The 24,075-nt window shown below is 40.6% G+C and overlaps 1 protein-coding gene across 2 annotated transcripts in view; it reads left to right on the top strand.

Moving 5' to 3' along the window:
* The first annotated feature begins 10,442 nt into the window (after positions 1–10,442).
* Positions 10,443–24,075, top strand: part of rbfox1 (RNA binding fox-1 homolog 1) — a 77,698-nt gene continuing 64,065 nt past the window's right edge. For both annotated transcript variants that reach the window (XM_041956313.1, XM_041956312.1), the window contains exons 1-2: positions 10,443–10,551; positions 14,523–14,816. In XM_041956313.1, coding sequence (XP_041812247.1) covers positions 10,540–10,551; positions 14,523–14,816 — 306 coding nt within the window. In that variant the 5' untranslated portion in view covers positions 10,443–10,539. The remainder of the gene's footprint in view (positions 10,552–14,522; positions 14,817–24,075) is intronic.

Here is a 24,075-nt window from a genome sequence, read left to right as displayed (position 1 = left end):
CATCTGTGTTGTTAGTCCAGTCCAGTTTGTTGTTCAGGTGAACACCTAGGTATTTGTATTCGCCCAATGTCAAAACCCTGGATGTTCACTGATGTAATCTGTGGAATCAAATAGCACTCTGCTAGTTTCCAGTGAACTCGGCTGGACCAGGATGGAAATTTATAGCCAAACACAGAGACTGGCAGAGGTCAGTTAGACAACAGAGAATGGAGTACTGGCCTGGTTTTCTTACAAGGTTTGGCACCTGGCGCCTAAGGGCTGACTCAGCTAACATTAATAGGAGCACTAGCTGCATGGCTAACCGAGCTAACTAGCTAATGGAGGCTACAGTTAGCAGCAGTTAGTGGATAGCTTACTTTAGCAACCAGTTAAGATAACTTACCTGTCCATCAGGAAACTCTGTCATCAAACTGGTGTTAAAATAGTTAATGACAAGTCTGATTTGTACCACTGTAGTTGAAGTCAAGAAAATTATTCATGGCACAATTAAGTTTGATTAGTAGGCCTGTTATGGCATGTTTAATCTGAATTGAGTTGTCATAACAAAGTCATGTCAAACAATGGCAATTATTTGAGATTTTAAAAATGATATAAAGACAGACTGGCATTTAAGTCATAAAAATTCATAAAGACTCTTTTGTGTTCATGACAGGTATCATGTCATCCTTTTTGCACTTCCCTTCAAATAAAGTGTTGCCTATGTGTCAAACAGTGTGGCCTTTATTCTTATGCAGCACTGCTGAGAAAACCGTGTCTTTCAATGGCTTAGTTACACTTAGTATCAGCAAGTTTGTTTACGTGCCCCTGCCAGCTGAACTGTCAATCAAACACACACGCAGGAATGCCCACTTATTTTCTTCCTTAATTGAAAAATAATAACCACCAAATAAATGTCTTTGACATCAGTTTGACTGCAATAAAAGAATGACACACTGTGATTTTGGTTGGACTTTAATGACATATAATTAACACTTTGGCACAGAGTGACAGTGTGATGTCCCCAATAGGGACAGTGGGACCAGTAGTCACACAAGTACTTGCTAGGTGAAAACCCTCAAATAACTCCAGCAAAAATACACTCTCAAACACACATAACACGGCCCCTTGTACAGTGTGTGTGTGTGTGTGTGTGTGTGTGTGTGAGCTGAGAGGAACTAAGATAAGATAAAACTTTATTTAACCCCCACCGAGGAAATTTGGGTATTACAGCATCATGTAGGAGCAGTTGGAAAGGAAAATAGCAAAAGTGACAGAGAAATTCAAAAGACAAAATACAAAATAAAAGTCGACTATATATATGTACATATTATACAAGCAACTATATAAAAGAAAAAAATATGTAGAAAGAAATATATAAAAATTCTGCATTGCCGTGATAACTGTGGGAAAAAATGTATGGTGCTTCAGATTAATAATAATAATAAATAGTGTTAATACTATTGCACAGAAGAAGAAAAATATACAAAACAGTAAAAAAAAAAAAGGATTTCTGTCCAACCCCAAACCTGACAAAAAAAAAAAAACAATATAAAAAAAAAAAAACAGATTATTTGGCAAACAACATCAACACAGTCTTATGTTAAGTGATGCTGGAGTTGAATAATCTGACAGCTGTAGGAATGAAGGACCCGCGGTAGCGTTCCTTCTGGATGCAGCAGTCTGTTGCTGAAGGAGCTGCAGACAGAACCAGCTCTCCTGACCAGTTTGTTGAGTCTCTCTCTGTCCCTCTCAGAGCTTCCACAGCCCCAGCAGACCACTGCGTAAAAGACTGCAGATGCAACCACAGAGTCATAGAGAGTCCTCAGTAATGTCCAACATACTCCAAAGACCTCAGTCTTCTCAGCAGATGGAGATGACTTTGGTCCTTCCTGTACCAGGCATCAGTGTTGGTGGACCAGTCCAGTTTATTGTTGAGGTGGACACCCAAGTATTTGTACTCCTCCAAGATCTAGTTCTGTAGTCTGTGGTGCTTTCCTGCAGAACTCTATCCCCATCTCCTTGGTCTTGCTGGTGTTGATGTGCAGGTGGTTTAGTCCACAGCAGTCGACAAAGTTAGCGACTTCCCTGTATTCCAAACGTTCCCCTATAATACACATCCAACGATGGCTGTATCATCAGTGAACTTCTGGAGGTGGCAGCTGGTTCTGTTGTATCTGAAGTCCGATGTGTAGAGTGTGAAGAGGAAAGGAGAGAGCACAGTACCCTGCAGAGCCCCAGTGCTGCAAACTGCCACATCTGACACACAGTCACGAAACCTCACATACTGTGGTCTGTTGGTGAGGTAGTCGATGGTTCATGCAGCCAGGTGGCAGTCTACTCCGGCTCCTTCCAGCTTCCCCCTCAGCAGTGATGGCTGGATCATGTTGAAAACACTGGAGAAGTCAAAAAACATGATCCTCACTGTGCTCCCAGTGCTCTCCAGGTGAGAAAGAGAGAGATGGAGCAGGTAGATGAAAGCGTCTTCCACACCAATGCCTGGTCGGTATGCGAACTTTAGGGGGTCCAGCTCGCTGCCCACCAGGTGACAAATGTGGTTCAATATAATCCTCTCCAGTGTCTTAATCAGGTGGGAAGTTAAGGCTACAGGCCTGAAGTGGTTGGGTTCCCTGGGATGCACAGTCTTTCTGGAACCACACAGGAAGTTGTCCAGAGGGCAGGAACTCTCTCCAGGCTGAGGCTCATGTTGAAGATGTGCTGTACAACCCAACAGAGCTGATCTGCACAATCCCTGAGCAGTCTGGAGCTGATGCCATCAGGGCCAGTAGCCTTCATCATCTTCGTCCTCTTGAGCTCCTTCCTTACCTGATCTGCTGGTGGGGGCCAGGGGGGTGGCTCCTGTTGGCTGAGGTGGGGGGCTTGGTCAGTGGTCTGTGAAGTGGATTGAAGGGGGGTGAAGTGGTGTGAGGATGAAGCTGCTGGTGTCAGGGATGCACTGGTGTTAGGGAGAGGGTGCTGAGAGGTAACACTGTCTGGTCTGGCCTCTGATGGTTGGTCGGAAGGAACGGGGGTAGAATCAAACCTGATCCGCCTTTCCTGATCTCCCTTTTCAGCTCCCTCTGCACCCTCTTCAACTTACTTACTGTTATTTGGGAAACACCACACCTTCCTGGTCGGCACAGTTTTGTCCACGCAAAAAATAATGTAGTCTGTGATGCATGTTGTCAAACTGTCAATGTCCTCCCCATGAGGACTGCATAACACTTCCCAGGCAATGGTGCCCAAACAGTCCCTCAGGACTCCTCTAACCATGTCTTCACATACCTAATGGTTGGCCGTTCTTTACTCACCAAAGGCATGTAAGTAGGTTGCAGATGAACCAGGTTGTGGGGAGAGTTGAAGACAGGGAAGCGTGGTTGAAATCTCCAGAGATGAGGAGGAAGGCCTGGGGGTGCGATGTCTGCAGCTGTGAGACCACAGTGTGTTATCGCCATAACACCAGTTATGGCGATGACATGCAGGAAGTCCCTCGGCAGGTAATACAGCGAAATGCTAACAGCGAGCAGCTCAGTTCTATAACTGTTTGGTTATGTTCAAGCACCAAAACAACTTGTTGTTATGTTCAGGAAAAGATCGTTCACTTTTGCTTTCTCGTGGGACGTGAAAAGTCATGTGCTTGTTTGACCCAACCAGCCCACTTCCCTCCATTTGCACACTTTCCTACCCTTAATACTGCACCACCTTGCTGTGAGCATCTAATGTTGCCGCAGATGGGTGTCCAGTGGAGTTATTTGAAAGCCTGGTACGGCTCATACAGATGCTAAATGTGACAAAGCATCAGTATTTGACACTCTAGGAAGGCTCTGGGTAAAACACTACGGAAAAGCAAACCTAGATACTTTCAGCCTTATTCTGAGTTACGCTATGGGTTATATATACTAACAAAACGAAATCTCGAATAAAGACCTGTTTCTTCCGAGCAGTCACAGAGCAGGCCTGTTTTGTAGTTTTCCACTGTTTCTAAGCACATTGGTGTACACTGCTCCTATATGATTTTAAATGCTACACAGATAAAGTTGACTTTCAGAATATTTGGACCTTAATTCACAGCTACATAGTGAACAACAAACTCTTTTCTTGTTCCATGTTATAAATAAAATGACATTTGGAATAAACTCCCCATCAGCCAGAACCCTCCATGAACTCTTTATTAATCCAGTTATGTTTTCTACAAGAACTGCAGGCTATAATTAATGCTTTATGAGTGTGTTGATTTGAGGTGTGTCGCAGGAAGGATGTGTGTATTCCTTAACTTGTACATACATGTATTGTGCTGTCGGTGTCTATGTGTTTGATAGCTTTGTAACTTTGGAGGGCTGGCATCTGTCATTGTTACAGCAGCTTCTTTTTTTCTGGTGTTTAACATTTGTTCATTTGCCTAACAAGCCCACAGATGTTGTTCTGTTGTCAGGATCAATGTTTGCACTTTGTAGTAACTGAAAGCCATGACACTGGCACATGCAGTTGAGAGAGAATGAATGATTGTGAAAATAGATGATGGCTTGGTAATATAGACCCATCTGTTGGCTGTTGTCAGTGGGAGAAAAGTGTTTGTAGCTAACACACAAAACTGTGAACCATCCTGGTGGATCACCTCACGTAGCAGCATTTCCCCCCACATTTATGGACAGGTAGCATGTTTATGTAACATTTTGGACTTTTTTTTTGATTCAACATTGCTTTCAAGGAATGCATGTAAAGCACAGCAGTGCTATAGAAAGAAATATATCAGCCTACTACTCCATGGACAATTTAATTCCCATGAATGTAAAAACACTATTCACACCATTCAGGGGTATAGACTATATAGTCAGATTTGCCCCACTTGCTTTTATCACCACTAACAGCAGCTGCCACCACATCACCAGGACTTACATCTTACATCTAAAAATCTACTGGTCCTTAATTATGAGAATTCCAGGTCATATTTTAGGAAAATAAATAGCTGCAGAGGTATACGCTCAATGACACACTCATGGAATTTCTGCTTTCATAGATGTACCTGTTTACATAATAATAAGTCAGTTTCCGCCCCAATTTAGTACATATTTTAACTGACTTTCCAGTAAATCTGCAAATGAAAGTGCAAATTACTGCAATTTCTTTACAGTGCTAACCAGTGTATCAGAAGATAATCACTGTCATCCACTGTCCATGTTTACAAGCCAAACAGACACAGCCCCAGTAAGGAGCATGGCAGTCATCATCAGATCACAGAAATCTGCAGCTAGCAGCTAGAAAAATAACTTAATCTCAGATTCCTGCAGTCATCTCTAAAAACACGGCACCCCTGCCTGTGATTTATTAATTCACTGCAGTGGTGCCTGCTCTCTGCAAAAAAGTCAACCAAAAAAATGGTACTTGAAATTTAAATGGAAAAAGGATTACCACCAGGGTTCCAGATGTGTAGACCTTAAAAGTAGTTTTCACAATGGGTTTCTCACACAGAGATAAAGATGGAGACTAAGTTTCTAATAAACACAGGGCAAAGTAACAATCACAAATAAAATACATGTCATGACTGATAGTGGGAGTCTGGATGACTGAGATGAAGTTCTGTCTCAATGAATGAATGAACGAACAACCGAATGAACGTCTGGCCTCGAGTGACTGAGCAGGACTGCCATCCAGCCCAGCAGTGCTGTGTATGTGTGTGTGTGTCTTTCTCTCTCTCTCTCTCTCTCTCTGTGTGTGCGTGTGTGTGTGTGTGTGTGTGCGCGCGTGTGTGTGTGTGTTCATCTTGGCTCATTGGTGTTGCTTCGGTCACACCCTGCCTCACATTGCCCCAAGCCATCTGTCAACTACATGACCAGGACACGCACACACGGACACATACACACACACACACACACATCTGGCCAGAGCTTGCCTTTCCACATCCTGTCATCCAGCTTCTCCTTTTTCGCACACTCCCTGTCTCTGTGTGTGTGTCTGGGCAATCAAACAGTTAGAAGGCCATGGACACTTCGCAAACTATTGATCTATAGATGATACTGTGTGTGTGAGTGTGTGTGTGTGTGTGTCCTGGTCATTTGTGTGTATGCCTTTGTCTGTCTCTCTCATTTGTTTCTCTCTCCGCTCTGTAATTCATTGTTGACTGATAGGCTTTCCTATGAAAGCCACAGAACCACAGAGAGGCTGAGACAGATGTTTCTAGCACTTCACAAAGAGAGACCCTGGCATTATATCAGAGAGTGGCCCGGGGACCAGCCACTAAAATAATCACCACCATTAACAGGGACAGAAAATGAAACAAAAATATGTTTGTGTGGTTCTTGTTTCTGCTTGATGTTGGATGTAGAATGCATGTTTAATATAGATATTTGGCCAATCATTTTTTATTAATCCATTTGTGAGGTGAAATTGGAAAAACATAGGTATAATCTTATGAATATCACTGTATCACACATCACAAGTGTGGAGCTTGGTCACGTGATAACAAGTTGTACTCTCGATAATAACCCCAGTCTCTATTCAGAGGTGGCCTCTGGTGTGAGATGTGACTGTCCATCCACTGTTGGACAAAAACACAGTGAATACAGTGTGTTGTCCATGTACCGCAGACCCCTGACACCTTCAATAAGCAAACATGGATAGAGTGAAGAGAAGCATGCCACTTTGACAGCAGCTTTACTTCAAGCATTGGGTTGTACAGATAGTTAGGCAGCAGTTGTTATAATTATAATAAGGTATAATAGAGCAATGACATCATTCCATTAATATAATAATATAATATCACAAATAAATCAGTAATAATTATTTGGTGTAGCTTGAGAATTGCAGGTGTTTACTCACTCAGGCCAGTAAATAATAAAAATATCAGCTCAGATGACCACCACAAGCATGCAGGACATAAACCTGGGCTGCCTGGTGCAAGGCACTGGTGTACCACTAAAGTACTCATTCACTGTATTTCATTCATTTGAAAAAAAAAAAAAAAACATTTATGACATTATTGATTATTGATGACTGATTGCAGTCCTAGGTTATAGTTGAACATATCATTCAAAATCTATTGGCATTATAATATCTGGTTCTCAGCAGACGTTTCATAATTACTTGAAGGGAGAGCTAAAGCCTGGACTCTTCTCAGTCTTAGCACAAACCCCTGTCACTGGCTTCCTTTAAGGCTACTTAGACACAAGCAGCTGCAATAAGAAAAGCTAAATCTAATATGTTTTTTAGATGTTCTTAATTAACAGATCGTATTCAAATCCAACCCAAAAGGAAAAAAAAAAGGTGGTGGATATTCTCCTCTTGCCATAGCTGAAGGGTATTCAAAATCAGACCATGAAGAGATTTGTGTAGCTTTTGATAAGCAATATACAGGACTCTCTTTTTCTTCTACTGATCCTGGTGGCCAGGTCATGCCAAGGCCTCGTTTTACATTCCAGCCATGCTCTTCTGGTGATGTGGCCAATGCATTACTAGCTGTAGATTTAAAGAGTTAGACTGCTCGGTAACTCCCATACATAAAGGTGGTGGAACAGCCAAACATAACAAATTATGGCCCCATTTCTTCTCAATGTATGCTGTTCCAAGCATGCACCAGTCAGGTTTTAGAGAAAGGCACCCTGCTGCCACTCTTGTTTCTAATGGCATTGTTTTGGCTTTGAATAGAAGGAAACACTGTGCAGCTCTTTTTTATTGATCTTTGAAAGGCATTCGATACAATTGATCATGCTTTGCTGATTGATTTCCGATAAATGGTTTCAGAGTTACCTCATGGACAGAAATCAGTGTGTGACTATTGGAAATGATAAATCTGAATTTCTTTATGCTGACGATACAATCTTGTACAGTACTGTGGATAATGTACACTTTTTCTGTTAAGTCCCTTCAACACTGCTTTGCTAATTTACAAGTTGAACTTAATAATTATTAATTAGTTCTTAACACAGATAAAACATAAATTCAGGTTTTCCACCAGAGCTAAAAATATTGATTGATATAATCTCATCATCTCTGCTAAGAATGGTATAAATATTGAAAGAGTCACAGAGCACACAAATCTTGGAATTTGGATCGATGAGGTAACTTTTAAATATCAGGTGATTAATTTGGTGAGCACATTAAGGAAAAAAGTTTCTTCTGTAGGAATGTGTCCCTCAGCATTGTTGAAAAGTGCTCATTGAGGCGCCTTTGGTCTTAGGGTTAGAGTTAGGCCTAGGGTAAGGCCTTTCATGCTTTATATGACACTAAGATTTATTACCATGATAATTATAATACTCATCATCATAGTGAGCTCTGTGCTAAGGTTGCGGGGCCCTCTGTCTCTATTGGGTATGATAGACGCTGGGTTTTATTTATTTTTAAGGCACTTTTTGTTTTTTTATCCCCTTACATTGCTTTCCTGTCTAATAATGTGGGCCTTATCAAACACGTTCAAATGATTGGATTATGTTGTAGGTGCCGGCTGTTTTTACTGAATCTGGGAAATCCTAGTTTTCTCATTGTGCACCTGCAACCTGGAACAACATGCAGAACAATCTAAAGCTTACACGTCATGTTTATCCTCAGAGCATTTTAAACTTTTAATCTCTTTATTTTCCTTCCAGCTTTCATCTGCTCTAAATTTTAATTTGCTTTATTTATTCCTGAGGTTTTATTATTTTACTGATTTGACTTTTTATTTTTTTGTATTATTTGTCACCATTCTTACGTAAGCCATTTCTAACTAACATCCAATTTGTCCTGCTGTTTTTAAATCAACCACATTGTAAATGAGGTCACTACTTGAATGTATTTCCAAGTTTAAATAAACGTTGAATCAATGAATCTGCAGCTTCAAAAGTCTGCATTCTTTGACTTTGGACCTGACTCCAGGTCAGGTGCCATTCAGCCACAAAACCATTAAGACCAGTTGCTGAAGTACACTTGAATAAAGACAAGTGGGAATTATGATTTTATTTTATTTTTATTTTTTTTACTGTGCATTCTGCAAACACACTTTTTCTGGTAACACGTTTCCGTCCAGCGTTTGGCCTCAGTACTGCACTACAATGTGTGAAAATGTCTCTTTATAAATTCATTTTTGAGCTACTTATCAGTTTGAAAAAAAATATTACTGTAACTCCTGTTCTTCACTGCTACTTTTCTTAGTTAAGTACAGGGGGAACTAAACACAGACTCTCACAGGGTCCTGACACATGCTGCAATAGTTAGCTTAGCTGCTATATGAACTTGGCTAACAATACAAACAACTCAACATCTCAATGGGAAAAAAGCTGGCAACCTTCCCACTCTACCTCCCTACCCTGCATTTACAGGCCAGATTCCAAGAAAAACAGAACACTATCATTTGCAAGTGAACTTCCTTTACTGACAATGGTTTTATGAAGTGCTCCCAAGCCAATGTAGTAATACCCTTTATACAATTATATGTGTTAAACATACAGTAGCATCTATCTGCAAAGAATTATGCACATTTTGACATATGAATTGTTTGTGTAGCATTAAAAGAGGAGATGCAAATCAAAAATAAAATTTTGATGAAGAATATATTCTTTCTGAGGTATTGTATTACATATGCAAATCTTAGGAAAATGCAACAAACTGTGTACAGTTATGTATGTTTTTGAGGTGAGCATGGACAGTATTTTTTTTTAAATGCAAAGAGTCACATCTGTACGTTTGGATGGTGGAGATTTAACAACAAGAAAATAATGTCTGCCTGTATAACCCTGATTCCACAAGTCAAACAGAAAAAAAAACAGGATGCAATCATGGAATGTTGGAATCGTAGTTGTAAGTTGCAAACGCTAATTACATACATTAATCCTGCTTTCAAAAACACACTGACAGAACAGCACATTGTTGTCTCACAGTGCATTACGATATGTGTGTGAAGTCCTCACAGAGCCCCAGCAGAAGTGCTCGCCTAGTGTTACACTCTCTCTCGTGGCGAAAGCTGGTGGCAACACTTTCTCAAAACTGATATGAACTGTGCCTGTGTGCAAGAATCTGGAGTACAATAACCATTTGCTTGCTCAACAATAACAAGAAAATACGAGTAGTAAAGCAAACAAGAGCTGACCTATTATCTGAGAGCATTAGGTTAATGTTCGCATACACCATGGTGTTCAGACACTGTTCCCACAAACTCTGTATTTGACTGACACTTTTATTGACTGTGGCCACTGATGCTGGGCGATGAGCCCTGGCTCACAGGCTCTGTGCAGTTCTTCCAATCTAAACTGAAATATGTGGACATGGGTATCAGTATACTTAGTATACCAGTTCAATGTGCAAATGAAAGAAAAGAGAACAAAAATGAGTGAACAGGGGAAGACCAGTTGTACAAATAAAGGAAAGAAGAAGGATTGTGAAAGCGAAGAGAGCGGTGAAAACATTTTGGGCAATGCTGCTTTCATTCACAGTGGCACCTCCTCCTCCTCTTCCTCCTCCTTCTGCTCGTTCCCCCACTCCACACACACACATACACACATAAAGCCATCCATAATTGATGCTAGCTGTAGGCAGACACTGGCGGGCTGGACTTTATAGCGCAGCTGGATGTGCATGGAGGAAGGCTGAGGCAACATGGTAGAGCAGGTACTTCTGAGAATATACACTGTTTTCTCTCTCTCTCTCCCTCTCTCTCTCTCTCTTTCCTCATTGTTGCCTCTACACTCGCTCTCTCGCTCCACACTGTTTGTGCTGTGACTGCAGAAGGCAGCATGCTGCATGCCTTTTGTTGGTTGTGCGGGTACTTATGTGTATGTGTGTGTGTGTGTGTGTGTGTGTGCGTGTGTGTGTGTGTGTGTGCACGCATGCACTACATATATGTGTGCAGGTCTGCATGCTCTGTTTATGTGGGGATCGGTATGTGTGCATGCAGCTCCTTCTTTCTACCTCATTCTTTCATCCTCATCTATGGTAGCAGCTAGCAAGAGTTGATGAATTTACGCATTACACAGACAGAGAGAGAAAGGGGGGGTGGGGGTGTTGCAGCTCTCTTTTGGACATGAAACGAAGATATCCTGCAAGCTGAAAAAAGGCTTGCTGATCAGCAACAGGAATATAGGGTAAGGGAATGTGAAGGAAGGTGGAAGAAAGAGAGAATTATTATTCATTTTATCTCATTTTATTTTATTTATAAGGGAACATGTACAGTATTTGTGATATGGTGTATTGTACTGTGATTCAAGTTAGCTTAGTAAATAGGTTACAATTTTTTAAAGCCTGTTGAAGACAAAAGGAAGATGTTGTTTTTGTCGTTCAAGGAAGCTTTTTCCACACAATCTCCTCTTTATATGACCCATGAGAGGATCCTTTCCTAGCAAGACTCCACTGTGAAGGATGGCGGACAAAATACCCCAGAGTTCAGTTGGACCTAATAGAGAGCCAGAGTGAAACTGTAACATTCAGGGTCTGTTCTGGAAGTAAGAAAACCTCAATCATTTGTATCCCTTAAAATTGGTCGTGCTGGGACAGAAAGACAAGTGATGGAATGACCAGGCTGATTAGAAACATACCATCACATTTGAAGCAAACGTGAACACTAAGATTATTACTTAAACTGCTCATTGTGAACATCCATCACAGCTCACAGACTCACTTCCTGCTTCAGCTTTGACTCATTGTTCTTACTGTGGTTGCGTGCACACTGTTTTTCTGTGCAATGAGGGATGATTAACAACATCTCAGGTCACTGTTGGTTTACGCTATCGTCTTGTTCAGTTGGGCCTATTTGATGTTTCTGATTTCCAAGATCTCAGCGATTACACTGGTGACTGCAATGCTGTCATAGCTGATGGAAGTGATGGTCAGAGTAATGCAAATGAAACCCAAGTTGTATTAAGTTGTTGTTTTCCTTTGAAGGTGTTATCTGAGCTTTCACAGAGAATGCTGAATAAATGCCTTTTGACAAGCGGCTACAGTACAGTCTGTGCTGTGGAAGGCCACTCAATAGATTTTATGGAGCTCTCAGAAGAAAGACACACAGTTATTGAAGGAGGAAAGCTAAGGAGTTACTTGGTTTAAACACAAGACACAAATCTGAGTAGAATCGACAATTGTCTTTTCAGGAAAAGTGAGATTGTTCTAGAGTAGAGTAACACCCAGGGAGGCATAGATGTTTTTTTTTTCATTCTGAAGGAGAGAAATTCCTTCCCTCTGTGCAGTTATTCAAAATTTTAATTGTATTCCTTCAGTCGCCTGTGAGTGTGTGTGTGTGTGTGTGTGTGTTCAGTGCTCTGCCACGTAAAGCATATTTCAGCCTTCTAAATGTGGTTCTCATTACACAGCAGAGCATTTAGCCAAGACTCACTGTCTGCATCCCTTTCCCTCTCTCTGTCTCTCACTGACCCTCTCTTTCTTTTTCCTACATATGACTGCACCTCTCTCTCTCTCCCTCTCTCTCACTCTCTCTCTCTCTCTCTCTCTCTCTCTCTCTCTCTCTCTCTCTCTTTGTCTTTCTCTGTAATGGCTGAGCTATAAATGTCCCACAGGAGTAACCTCTCTCACATACACACTCACAAATACTTACACACCACCCCGTGTTTGGGGACAAGCTTTCTTTTTTCCTTCAATGTCTCCACTACTTTCTGTTTGCAGCTACAGCCAGCTGAATCTACTACATTTCTAGAACTCCTAATTCTCACTGAGACTCCTTTTTTGGTTCCTTTCTTGCTTTTTTGTGTGTTTCAAGCTGAACAGTCGTTGCTGAGGTATTTTTAAAGTTTGTGTCTTTGTTTGGTCTGTGAACTCGCCATCTTTGGTGTTTGTTAATGTCCAGGTACATATTCTCACGATAAATATGGGACATATATTGGCTTTTTTTCCCCTTCTGTATGTCACTGTGTTTGCTTAAGTCCTTGCGTTAGTCTAAGGGGTTTGTATCTAAGAAGAGTAACTCCATGCTACATCAGGAAAGGTACTGTTGCACTGATTTCTGTGAGCCCTGATACACCAAGTCAGCAGTGTTAACCTGCGATTGGTATCTGGTTAATAGCATCTGATCACAGGTCTGTGCATTAGTTCTGTGAGCTGGTGGACTTCTCAACAAACACGATGCCTCCCAGGAGGAGGGAGGCGATGCTGCTGTATTTTTCTTCTTCTGAGACAGGAGGAGGCAGAGTTATATGGTCTTTCAGTCATTGATGGTCAGATGGTCATTTGGCTAAAAGCTGATCATGGTGTGAGACCGGCCACCTCCAAATGTGGTCTGTCCTATATGATTGCAATGCATTTTTAAACCTAGTATTAGCAACTATTTTCCATATCCAGAAAATATATACCAACAAATCCTCCAAATTCCCAAAAAGTACCATCATGGTAAATATACTGTATAAAAAAATCTATAATTAACTATACTTTGGCAGCTTGCCATGCTAGTGTGCCACAAAAGCTTGTGTTTTCCTCAGGATGTAATCTTATCAGCGTGTGTGTCATTCGGTCTGTGTGTCCGTGATGTATAATTAAGTGAATAACCCTGTTCTCTCAATGATGGATAAATTGGTTGTTATTACAAGTACAACTGTATGTTTTCTTTACATGGAGTACTGTGTGTGTGTGTGTGTGTGTGTGCATCCGTGTGCTTGCAGTGATGCAATGGAGTGGATTTCCTCCAACCTAGAGTCTCATTACAGAAGCATTAATGTAGGAGAAGTAGGGAAGTAGTTGGGGACTTTGCTTGAAATGTAGACATCTATGACACCTTCACCTTCATCAAATTATAAATGTGCGCTGACAAATGTCACTGACTGCAACAAGACTAGTGAGAGCTACTATGAACTACTACTATGAACTACTACTACTACTACTATGAACATTTTTAAAGCTGAAAACAACTTTTTTTCATGCCTGTGAACTTTTTTTCAACATCTCAAGGCCAATTGCCAGTGACTCCCAAAACAACGTATTTGTGACCCCTGAAGAGTACCAGCAAGAAGCGTACCGGAGCTTTGGCATCACGCAGTTAATGTTGACGGCCGTAGTTTCATTAAATTTAGGCTCCAAAACTACTTTGTTAGGTGCAGCCAAAAAAAGCACTTAGTTAGGTCTAGGAAAACATCATGGTTTAGTTAAAAACATTACTGTTATGTACGTTGCATGACATAAGTACGCTACATAAGTTAAAACAAGGCAATGTTGAGCTGTGGTTGCACACGGGACGCAAACAGCGGTCTCCTGGGTGGAAGTCCAGTGTTTGTGTCCGGCGTTTGATCCCCCCATCCGCCCCACCTCCTCTTTATACAGACTTTGTTGCTCTTTACACTTTGTCACAGACTTCCTTCTCTTCTGCGATCATAGTGAGTACAGCGACTAGAGGTCGAGTGACCTGACCAGAGGAGGGGAACAGGAATGTTTGAAACAGTCAGGGGATCACCAGTGTCTTCAGGATTCCTCCTCTGTGTCAGTGTCATGAATCTATCCAGCAGTCTAGCCCAAGGTTGTCAACCAACTGAAAAGCAAATGATATTAAGTGAGGGCATGCAGGAAGTGAGCAAATCTCCAATCTCCACTGATGGAATGTGAAAGTGGTCCTTTAAATTAAAAAATGAATCTCTTTGTCCATACAGGGTAACCAGGACACACCGGCAGCCCCTGATCCATCCATGGCCCAGGCTTACCCATCAGCCCAGTTCGCCCCCCCTCCCCAGAATGGAATCCCAGCTGAATTCACAGCTTCACACCCCCATCCACATCCACACTCCCACCCACATCCACACCAGCACCCAGCAGCACCACAGGACTACAGTGGGATGCAGGCCTCCGTCAGCGACCATCCACTCAACATGTACCAGTCCTCACAGAGCCACGGCGAGCAAAGCGGGTCAGACTCCGGCAGTCAGACGGTCACCGGCACAGCCACAGTAAGGCACCTTCGGAGAGGATGTTTAAGTTGGTGATAGCTGGGTTTGAGTGTTTAATGTTTTTGTGCAGAGCCTTTTTTTTTTTTTTTTTTTTTTTTTTTAGAATGGTTTATTTTAAACAAGTAGATCGTGTCCTATATACATGTTGTAACTTGTTTATCCAACCTGTGCAATGGAGAAATATCAAACTGAAGCATTATAGTTTTGGAACAGTTTCTTCTCTTTCTTTTCTTTTAAAACTTTGGTAATTATGTGTACCCAGTTAGATTCAATTAAATATGAGAATGGAGGATACAGAAACACATACTAGACTTAACTGTTGTTGCTTTTGCACAGCACACTTCGGATTCATAGCAGTATTGCTATCTTGGTGTAACTGAAGATGGAAGCAGATTGGAAAGATTTGTTTTCAAGATAACTTCAACCATATAACTATAACTGTTAAAACCGCAACATCTACCTTTTACATATTTCCATCATGAGTTTTGAAAAGCACATACATGCAACATGAAACGTGGGATGTATGTTGAAAGCCATTACGTGTGGTTGATCTTCCATGCATCATGCACTACTGGTAGTGGAAGTGTGGGACTTGTAGTTTTCTGCCACAGTGTCTTTGCTGAAACTACAACTAGGAGTCTGCAGCTACAAATGTTCATGCCTTCCACATGGGGGCATAAAGATGTGGTTGAGATGTTTATAAATGCTTCACCATGTGTCTGCTCTTTATGCTAAGCTGGAGTAAACAATCGCACACCTGCAGTGTTTGTGTACTGGACACACAAAGATGAAACTCATATTCATCTCCTCATCTATCTGTGGGTTTCATAAGCGCATTGTACCAAATGTTAGGATGTTCCTCTTGGCAGCTTGGAGGAATTTGGTTCTTACAAATGGACTGCAAACTTCCAAGATATTAATAGCAATGTGTGTGGAAAGGCGAACAAGCTTGGGTAAAAGACTGACAGACTGGATGACAGCCTGCAGTTATAGGGTCGTAAGACTGGATCAGGGTCAGAGAGTTGAGTGACCTGGAGCTATATGTTCCAGGATATAATGATATTTAGTAATGGTAAAACATAATGGTATTTAGATGTAATATAAATATAGAATAACGTAACAATAACAGAGTTTAATATGGTAAAATATAATATAGGATAGGATTGTAGTAAAGCAATATAATAGAATAATAAAATGATCAGTGGAGTCTCTGTCAAGTTGCAAGGTGGCCTGGACAGCCCCAAATTTCAGCTAACTGCAACTTTGCTGTTAACTGCCATTCGGTCATGTCACTGCTGATGGCTTCATACAGTTCCTGTGGTGTATTTTCTAAATTTGGAGCTATGTATACAGCAGAAAAGTCTGTCATAAGTGTTTCAGTAATAAAACGGAAAAAAATATCAAATTAAAACAAAAATGTAGCGATGCTTGAGGAAGAAACTGGCGACTGCATCTTAAGAATGAAAGAAGAAGAGCTCTGGCTGCACAGTTTACATACAGCTTACAGTTGTTTGGGCAGGACAGAGGGACACATGATCGAAATCCCCACTACTGAGGGTGCTGGGGTGTCGTGGTTGAAGTCCCACGATGACAGTGTGGGTGATGTCGCTCAAGGTCACCACCGCAGCAGATGCTGGAATCTAAACAGAGTGATAATATGTCAGTTTAACCACCACCAGTGTGTACCCGACTTGGTGAGCACCCAGTGTGCCTGAACTCGTCACAGGTGTAAGCAAACACGGTTTTCGAAAAGAGGCAAATAAATAAATGTATATCGTGCAAACAAGCCTGTATAAGGGAATGAAAGTAAGAAAAATAGCGAAAGCAAGAAAGTAATGAGAGACCCTACAGCGTTATCTGATTATCACTCCAACACTTGCTAGTGATCCCTGAGGACCTTTTGTGTTGTGTTGGGATCCTAAGACATAGATAAAAACAGAACAGGAACAGAACAGGGTTTTTTTAGAGCGTTCCACACTTGTCCCCACTTGTTTGAAACATGTTGCTGGCTGGATATTTACAAAAAGTCAATGAACATGACAATGTAAAACATTAAATATATTGTCTTTGAACTGTTTTCAACTGCTTAGCAAATTATCACAGTCTGTTTTATTGATGTTTACACAGCGTCCCACCTTTTTTGGGATCAGGCTTGTAATAGATTTCATATGATTTTTAATGCTGCGTATACAGCCTCACAGGCGACAAGACATATAGTCTTTTGGTCCCTGGATTTCTTACGTCATAATATTATCAGATCATTTTCATTAATATTTAAGGCACCGTAGTCTCATAGAGATGAGTATTATTTCCCATAGTAATAATGTATTTGCATTTTTTGTCTCTTTCGTGGCTGGACTTTCAAAATTAATTTACATAATAAGTATTTGTCTGAATCAAAGATTAATCTCCACTGACAAATCCATAGCAGGGCCTGACCATAGCCCTGTAAATACAAAAATATCAACTTTACAGCAGCTGTTTGAGTCAGTTTGTAGTAAACAGCAAACTGATGAAACATCTCTTAACAAGTAAACGTGATGACTTGTGTGGATACTTAAAAGCATGTCTTAAGAAAGAAATACATATAGATTAGAGAGCGAAAGGACAACAAAAATACATTAGCAAGCACGTCGTTAAATAAAATTATATAACTAAATGATCAACAAAAATGATCCCTTTTACAATACCAATTTTTTGAGCATTCCACAACTTTCATCAACGAACAAATTGGTGCAAATGATCACATACTGCTTAACACAGCATCCCAGCTTTTCTGTAAACAAGGTTGTAAGTCTGAATACCTACAGTATGCCTTCCACAAGGTTATCAGTATTTTCCAAACAGATCTTGTCATAGCTGTGACAGAATGAACTAAAACATACTGAGCTTCAGTTCAGTTCAGTCCATGAACTATATCAAACTGTGACAAGGTCAACATTCTCAGAAGATTCAATGGATAATTCTTGTTTTACATTTTATTGTTTAAGAAACAGCAGTCAGATAATCCGACAGGCTGTAAACAAAACCACAGGTTTGTCAAACTTGCAAGAAGGAACGCTACCGTAGGTCCTTTATACCAACAGCTGTCAGAGTGTTCAACTCCAGCATTGCTTAATGTAGCACTGGATCCATATTCAGACTGTTTGCACTAATGTGTGATTTATGGTTGCTTCAGCCTGCTATCACATACACAAAATACCTTGTACAATACTACATTTTCATTGTCTTTACATATTCAACCTATGCATATGCACTTTTATTCTAGTGTGACACATATATATGTATTAATTTGCTACAGGGTAAACACTACTTAATTCATCCGTGCCCCCCATGTGCAATTTCAATCCATGTGCAGTATATTTTTTAGAGTTTTTAGAGTTTTTTATAGTTCTTATTTTTTTATAGTTTCTTTGTATAAAAGAAACGAGCTCGTTACTGGGCTCTGCTGAGGCCTGATAACGAGCCATTCATTTGAATCAGGTGTGCTGGAGCAGGGCTACATCTAAAACATGCAGGGCAGTGGTACTCCAGGACCAGGCTTGAGAAACAGTGGTATAGATAACACCAGCAGCCCCCTCGTGCCACTGTCAAAATTTCGGCGGTGCCGGAATTGTCTAGTCTTAAACTTACTGGAATAGACTAAGATGGCGGTGCGTGCCCAACGTCTCTCCAGATTCTACAAATTGCAAGTTATCTGTGTATTTGTTTCAAGTCTGTTCACTCAGAACAGTCTCAGAACAGCCTAGGCTAAGGCCTAGGCTAATGCTTATGCCTCATCAGCAGTTTCTACCCAGCATTTTACATGCCAATGTACGGTCTCCAGCAAACAAAATGGATGAGCAGATCAAAAAAACATTATGGACCCAGAAACATGGCTCAAGAGCAGCATTCCCAGTAGCGCTGTTGAGCTAACAGGGCAAAACATCCTCCGGGTAGACAGAACAGCTGCTGACTGCAGTAAAACCAGAGGTGGGGGATGGTACATTTAAAGCTTGGTGTATGGACATGGCTACAATCAAGAGCTTTTTGTCTGCCCAGATAGTTTGCATTGACTGTTATGACTGCAGCATATATCCCCCCCGAATGCTAATGCTAAAGTCTTCATGAAAGAAGTACTAGTCACTTGGCATGCCTGGAGAATGTTTGCGACTCGAGGCATCGTGGTCTCCCACACATTCATTGGTTTGAATTTCTCCTCCGTAGTGGACTATATCAACACGAACATCAATAGTCACCACCCTCACACGGATTACAATGCTTCCAAATCAGATGCCATGAATAAACAGAGATGTCCTCATCAGGTGATGTGCAGGCTTACAGTCCATCAAGCACTAACCTGAAGGAGGGTGTCAAGGGGGCCACAGCCTCAAGATAAGCTCAAGCTTTGAGGAGCACTTCAAACCCACGACAGGGGGTATCCGCTCGAGCTCCTCTCCTTTACTCCCTCTTTACATTTCGACTGTGTGGCTGTAAATGATTCCTATATCATTATCAAGTTTTCAGATGACATAATGGTGGTTGACCTTATCAACCACAACGACGAGTTGTCCCACAGGGGTGAGTTCCAGCACCTGACAACAATTTGGCCCTCAAGATCAAGGAGACCAAATGACCAATGAGACAGCTCATTGTGGAGTTCAGGAAGACCACACATCCCACCTACAGCATATCAAGGGGACGGAGGTTGAACGTGGCATCAGCTTTAGGCTTCTGTCCACATCTCCAAGGACCTCGTTTTAACCCTCAACATTTCAATTCCTGGTTTCTTGACCAGCTTGATCCAGCTCATCTGTGTCTCTTCTTATTGCAAAGAACAAAGAAAGTCTGCATGTCTCCTCAGATTCTGGTGAATTTCTATCACTGCATCATCGAGAGCATTCTTACCAACTGCATCTCGGTGTGGTATGTGCACCTGCTCTGTCTCCAACCAGAAAGCACCGCAGAGTGTGGTGAAAACTGCCCAACACATGTCCAGTACTCCCTCCCCACCACTGAGGCTGTCCAGCAGGAGCAGTGTCTGCAGAGGGCACACAGCATTCTCAGAGACACCTCTCACCCCAGCCACAGGCTGGTTACCCTCCTCCTCCCCCGCAGCTTTGCCTGATAGTGTGTTCATATTTAGTCTACAGTCTATACTGTGCACATCTGATCTAAGTTCTTATCATTTCTCCAGCTGTTCTGTGTGTGTGCACTTCATATTTTCCCCAATGCAACTACTGTATATATCTACTCATATCAACTCATATTACACTGTTCATACTGTCAACACTGTTGATATTTTATATATCTTAGTATATTTACATGTAACCCTATTTATCCTATATTTTAGCCATTTTACATATGCACATTACTCTGTACTTTACTGTTTTTTGCACTTCTGGTTCGATGCTATGCTGCAGCTAATGCTACCCAGCGAATGACAGTATAGTTGAATTTAATCAAAAGTAATCCAATCAAAAGAAAAAACAAAGACAAAAGTTAAAGTCAAGGGTATAGGTTTGGTTTCAGAACTTGGGGGTGCACACTGAAGACACAATGAAGAAAAAAAGAAAATGAATAGCTGTTTTTGTCGTTACAGGTACATTTAAATCAGTCTAGCACTTTAAAATAATGATGACATTGATTACAGACTTTTCGATGTTATAAAATAACATAATTCTGTGTGAACATTCTGCATAACATGATACACCCTTGAAAGGGTTAAGTTCAAGGAACAATATCAGTGGGTGTGTGGTGTCGTGAAATGTGTGTGTCATGTAGTAAAGTGGGTGTGTTGTGTGTTCTGCAAGGCTGCAGAGAGATCCTTCTTATGCCATACACTAACACTAACTGTCTGTTGGACCTAACAATGTCACCTAATAAACTTTTTTTATGGTAACTGATGCATATGATGGACAAACTACAAAATTTAGACCCATTGCGTGATTAACTCGAGTGATCGTTTACACTCTAGTACCAAACAAAATTCAAATAACCACAAACTGAGCAACACACAGTGACACATCGAAAATTACCTGTTCTGCCCAGTTAGTAGCCGAGTCTTGCTCGTCATTAGATGAACACCATTCGTAAAGCCAAAGGTTCATCCATGATAGGCACCTGGAGTGTATTCCAAAAGGTGGGTTAAGAGAGTTAACACAGTGTGATAAATCTGCTCAGGCGCACCTTATTTGCATGTTAACAAGAAAAGATTGTGAGAGTTCAAACCCTGTCTTGATTTGATACAGTGGTAGCAAAGAAAATCACAACAACTACAACAAACAACTTCACAAGATAACCAGAAGACCTGACTCCACCTGAAAGCACCACAGCCCCATTGCTGAGTACAATGTTAGTGGTTACAGTTTACAGCTCAATCAGCCCTCAATAATGGGTTGCAAAGCTGAAAAATATTTTTTCCAGCTCTCCTTTAATCTCTCAAAACTTTCCTAATCTTGTCTTGTTTATGTGCTGGGCGCTGAGAGGGCTGTTTGATCATTTCTTTGCTGAGAAAAAAGAGTGAGAGGAAGAAAGCATGTTGGCAGCGAGGAGACGGCATACTGTACATCTGGAAGTCTCATCAGCTCTCCCTCAGTCTGCCTGCTGCACTCCTTCCCCCACATCATCAAACCTCGCTCTCACTGCTTCATTTCTCTCTTTTTTTCAGCCACGTCAACTCTGTGTCTGGAGCTCAGTCTTTCTCTCACTCCTGCTTGTTTTTGAGCTTCTTACGCCAACAGTGAATTTTATCCCCAAAATACCATGACAGCGACAATAACAGCTATCATATATCATGATTTTATGTACAACATACTTATCTGACATCTACATGGTCACAGCTGTTTTTAAATTCGAATATGCTTACAATAAAGAAGAGGCTAAAGAGCATGATTCAACATAAAGCTGGAAAACATGCAGAAGATATGAATTTGCAGTTTTTCCACACTCCACACTTGTATAATATTAAATTAGTGGCATACTTAAAATTAATCAATAGTTTTCAAACATAATCAAGACATTCAAAATTGGTATTTTACTCAGTGCTGGAGTTAGCAGTAGCCTCACAGACTGAGAGTGGACAAGCTACTTCAGAGCCACAGATACCCAAAGCTATGTATCGACTCATTCATTGCCATATACTGTATATACAGTATATAGATTAGATAGACTTTATTTATCACACACTAAAATTTACTTTTACAGAAGCTACAGTAAGTTTAAAGAAAAAAAATAGAAAGTGTCGTTTTGCTCAGCAGTAGTGGATGTGGAGTAGCAGCGTATTTGGATATATATGTGTGTGTGTGTGTGTGTGTGTGTGTGTATCACCATATTATGTTATTATTTTATCATTTCCCTAACATAATCACTTATAATGTAGCAGAGATTATTTTAAAATGCATAAAAATGCATTGCATCTACCATCAAAAATGAAATGTTATAATTAGGCATGCAGTATTGCATTGCATCAATATGCACTTGACTTTTCTTAACACATACAATGATAACTTAAGATACTAAATCAAGTATTATAACATACTATGAGTTCTTAGTACAGTTGATTGCTGAGGTGTGTATAACTTAGTATAGGTAGTCATAATGTATTATAAGCCTGATCAGTCAACCTCTCATTTCTACTCAAGAGCATTAACATTAAGCATTAAGACACTTGAAGTTATAACTCATTTTAAGTTACATCTGTATGTATGCTTGACAGTTGAGTGCATGTGAAAGCATAATGTGTGTTTATGATTGTAGCCATAAAACATTATAAATGCAGTACAAATGCCCCATAATGCACAATATTCTTCAAAGGTCACAAGGTTTTTGTGTCCTTACCTTATTCTTTTGTGTAGTTACAAGAATGAGAGTGAATACTGGGTTCCTTGGCACCTCATCTAACAATTAGCGCTGTCTCGTCCACCTTTATATATTTCTCTGACATTATTACATTACTCCTTGGATGACAATACAAGCCTTCCGTAGCTGTGTGCTTGAGAAAGATAAGTTTGTTGTCTACTCTAGCCACCCCCCTGTGAGCTGCTGCAATGCTGGATGAATGAAGGACCTATTTCTTGACTTGTTCTCACAATGGAATGTTGAATTACACAAGAATGTACATTCCCTCTTCACCAACTGAATTCATAGTGAATTCAATAAAGAGAGAGAGTAAAAAAACATTGCATGTCAGGAAATTACACTACAAATTCATAATGCACAATTGTACAATTGAGATTTGTGACTTCTGGAACTCCATAACAGTGACTGTAATAGTTTTGGACACAGATTATATATATAAAAAAAAACATTCAGAAATGTGTAGATATTTACTGATAAGTGTGAAAATGTGAACCCAATACTAGCGTAGAACAAGTTGTAAAAACCTGCATGGACTTATTTTCATAACATTTTGCGGCTGGAGGTGGAAGTTGGCATCACTCTGCCTCGCTCTCTCACAGTAGTGTGTGTGTGTGCGTGTGTGTGTGTGCGTGTGTGCGTGTGCGTGTGTGTGTGTGCTGTGTATGCATCCTGGAGGAATGACCTCATCTGGTCGTTGTGTGTAGAGCAACGTCAGCCTCTTCTCCCCCTCACTGTGAGCCCCACAGTGTGAGCAGTGAAAGAGAGAGGAGGGTAATTAAGAGAGAGAGAAAATGGATTTTTGGAAACCCGCAATCAAACCCACATTATTTATGTACATGGAAAAATGCATTATATATTTCCATCGGGACTCACAGAATTGCCAATTTCTGAAAACAAAAGTGACATGGGTGACAAAGTGTGGGGAAAAAAAAGGTAATGAGAAAGTAATTTCATTCTTTGTTCGAGATTGAAATTCTCCTAAAAAAATGTATTTCTGCCCTTTCAGGTGTGATACATCTGCATGATTCCACTTTTGAGAGAACTCAATGTCTTGATGGCCATTGGATACAATTGCTTATTTACTGAACACATTCATACTCCCCGAAGGCTGAGCCCTTTCATTTTAATGTCAATTAAAAATATCAACTTTTCAAACAAGACAAACAAGATATCATTTAATGCAGTGGTCCCCAACCACTGCCAATTGGTAATAATTAATTATTTCCATTTTATTTATTATCTGAGTCTGAACAAGCTTTTATTTTGAATTTTTTTTTTTTTATTTGAAAAATCACCGGATTCTCTCAAATTTAACCCACAAGCTAGCAAAATGAGGAAAAAACATTTTCATTCATCTCCCACATCCATTCCCATCAGCCTCAGCTGATGCACATGGTGGGTATGGATGAAATAAATATAG

The sequence above is a fragment of the Chelmon rostratus genome, chromosome 17 (assembly GCF_017976325.1).
Source record: "Chelmon rostratus isolate fCheRos1 chromosome 17, fCheRos1.pri, whole genome shotgun sequence".
NCBI classification, from domain to species: Eukaryota; Metazoa; Chordata; class Actinopteri; order Chaetodontiformes; family Chaetodontidae; genus Chelmon; species Chelmon rostratus.
Note: the sequence above shows the minus strand (reverse complement) of the source record. Positions and strands in the feature narration are given on the sequence as shown.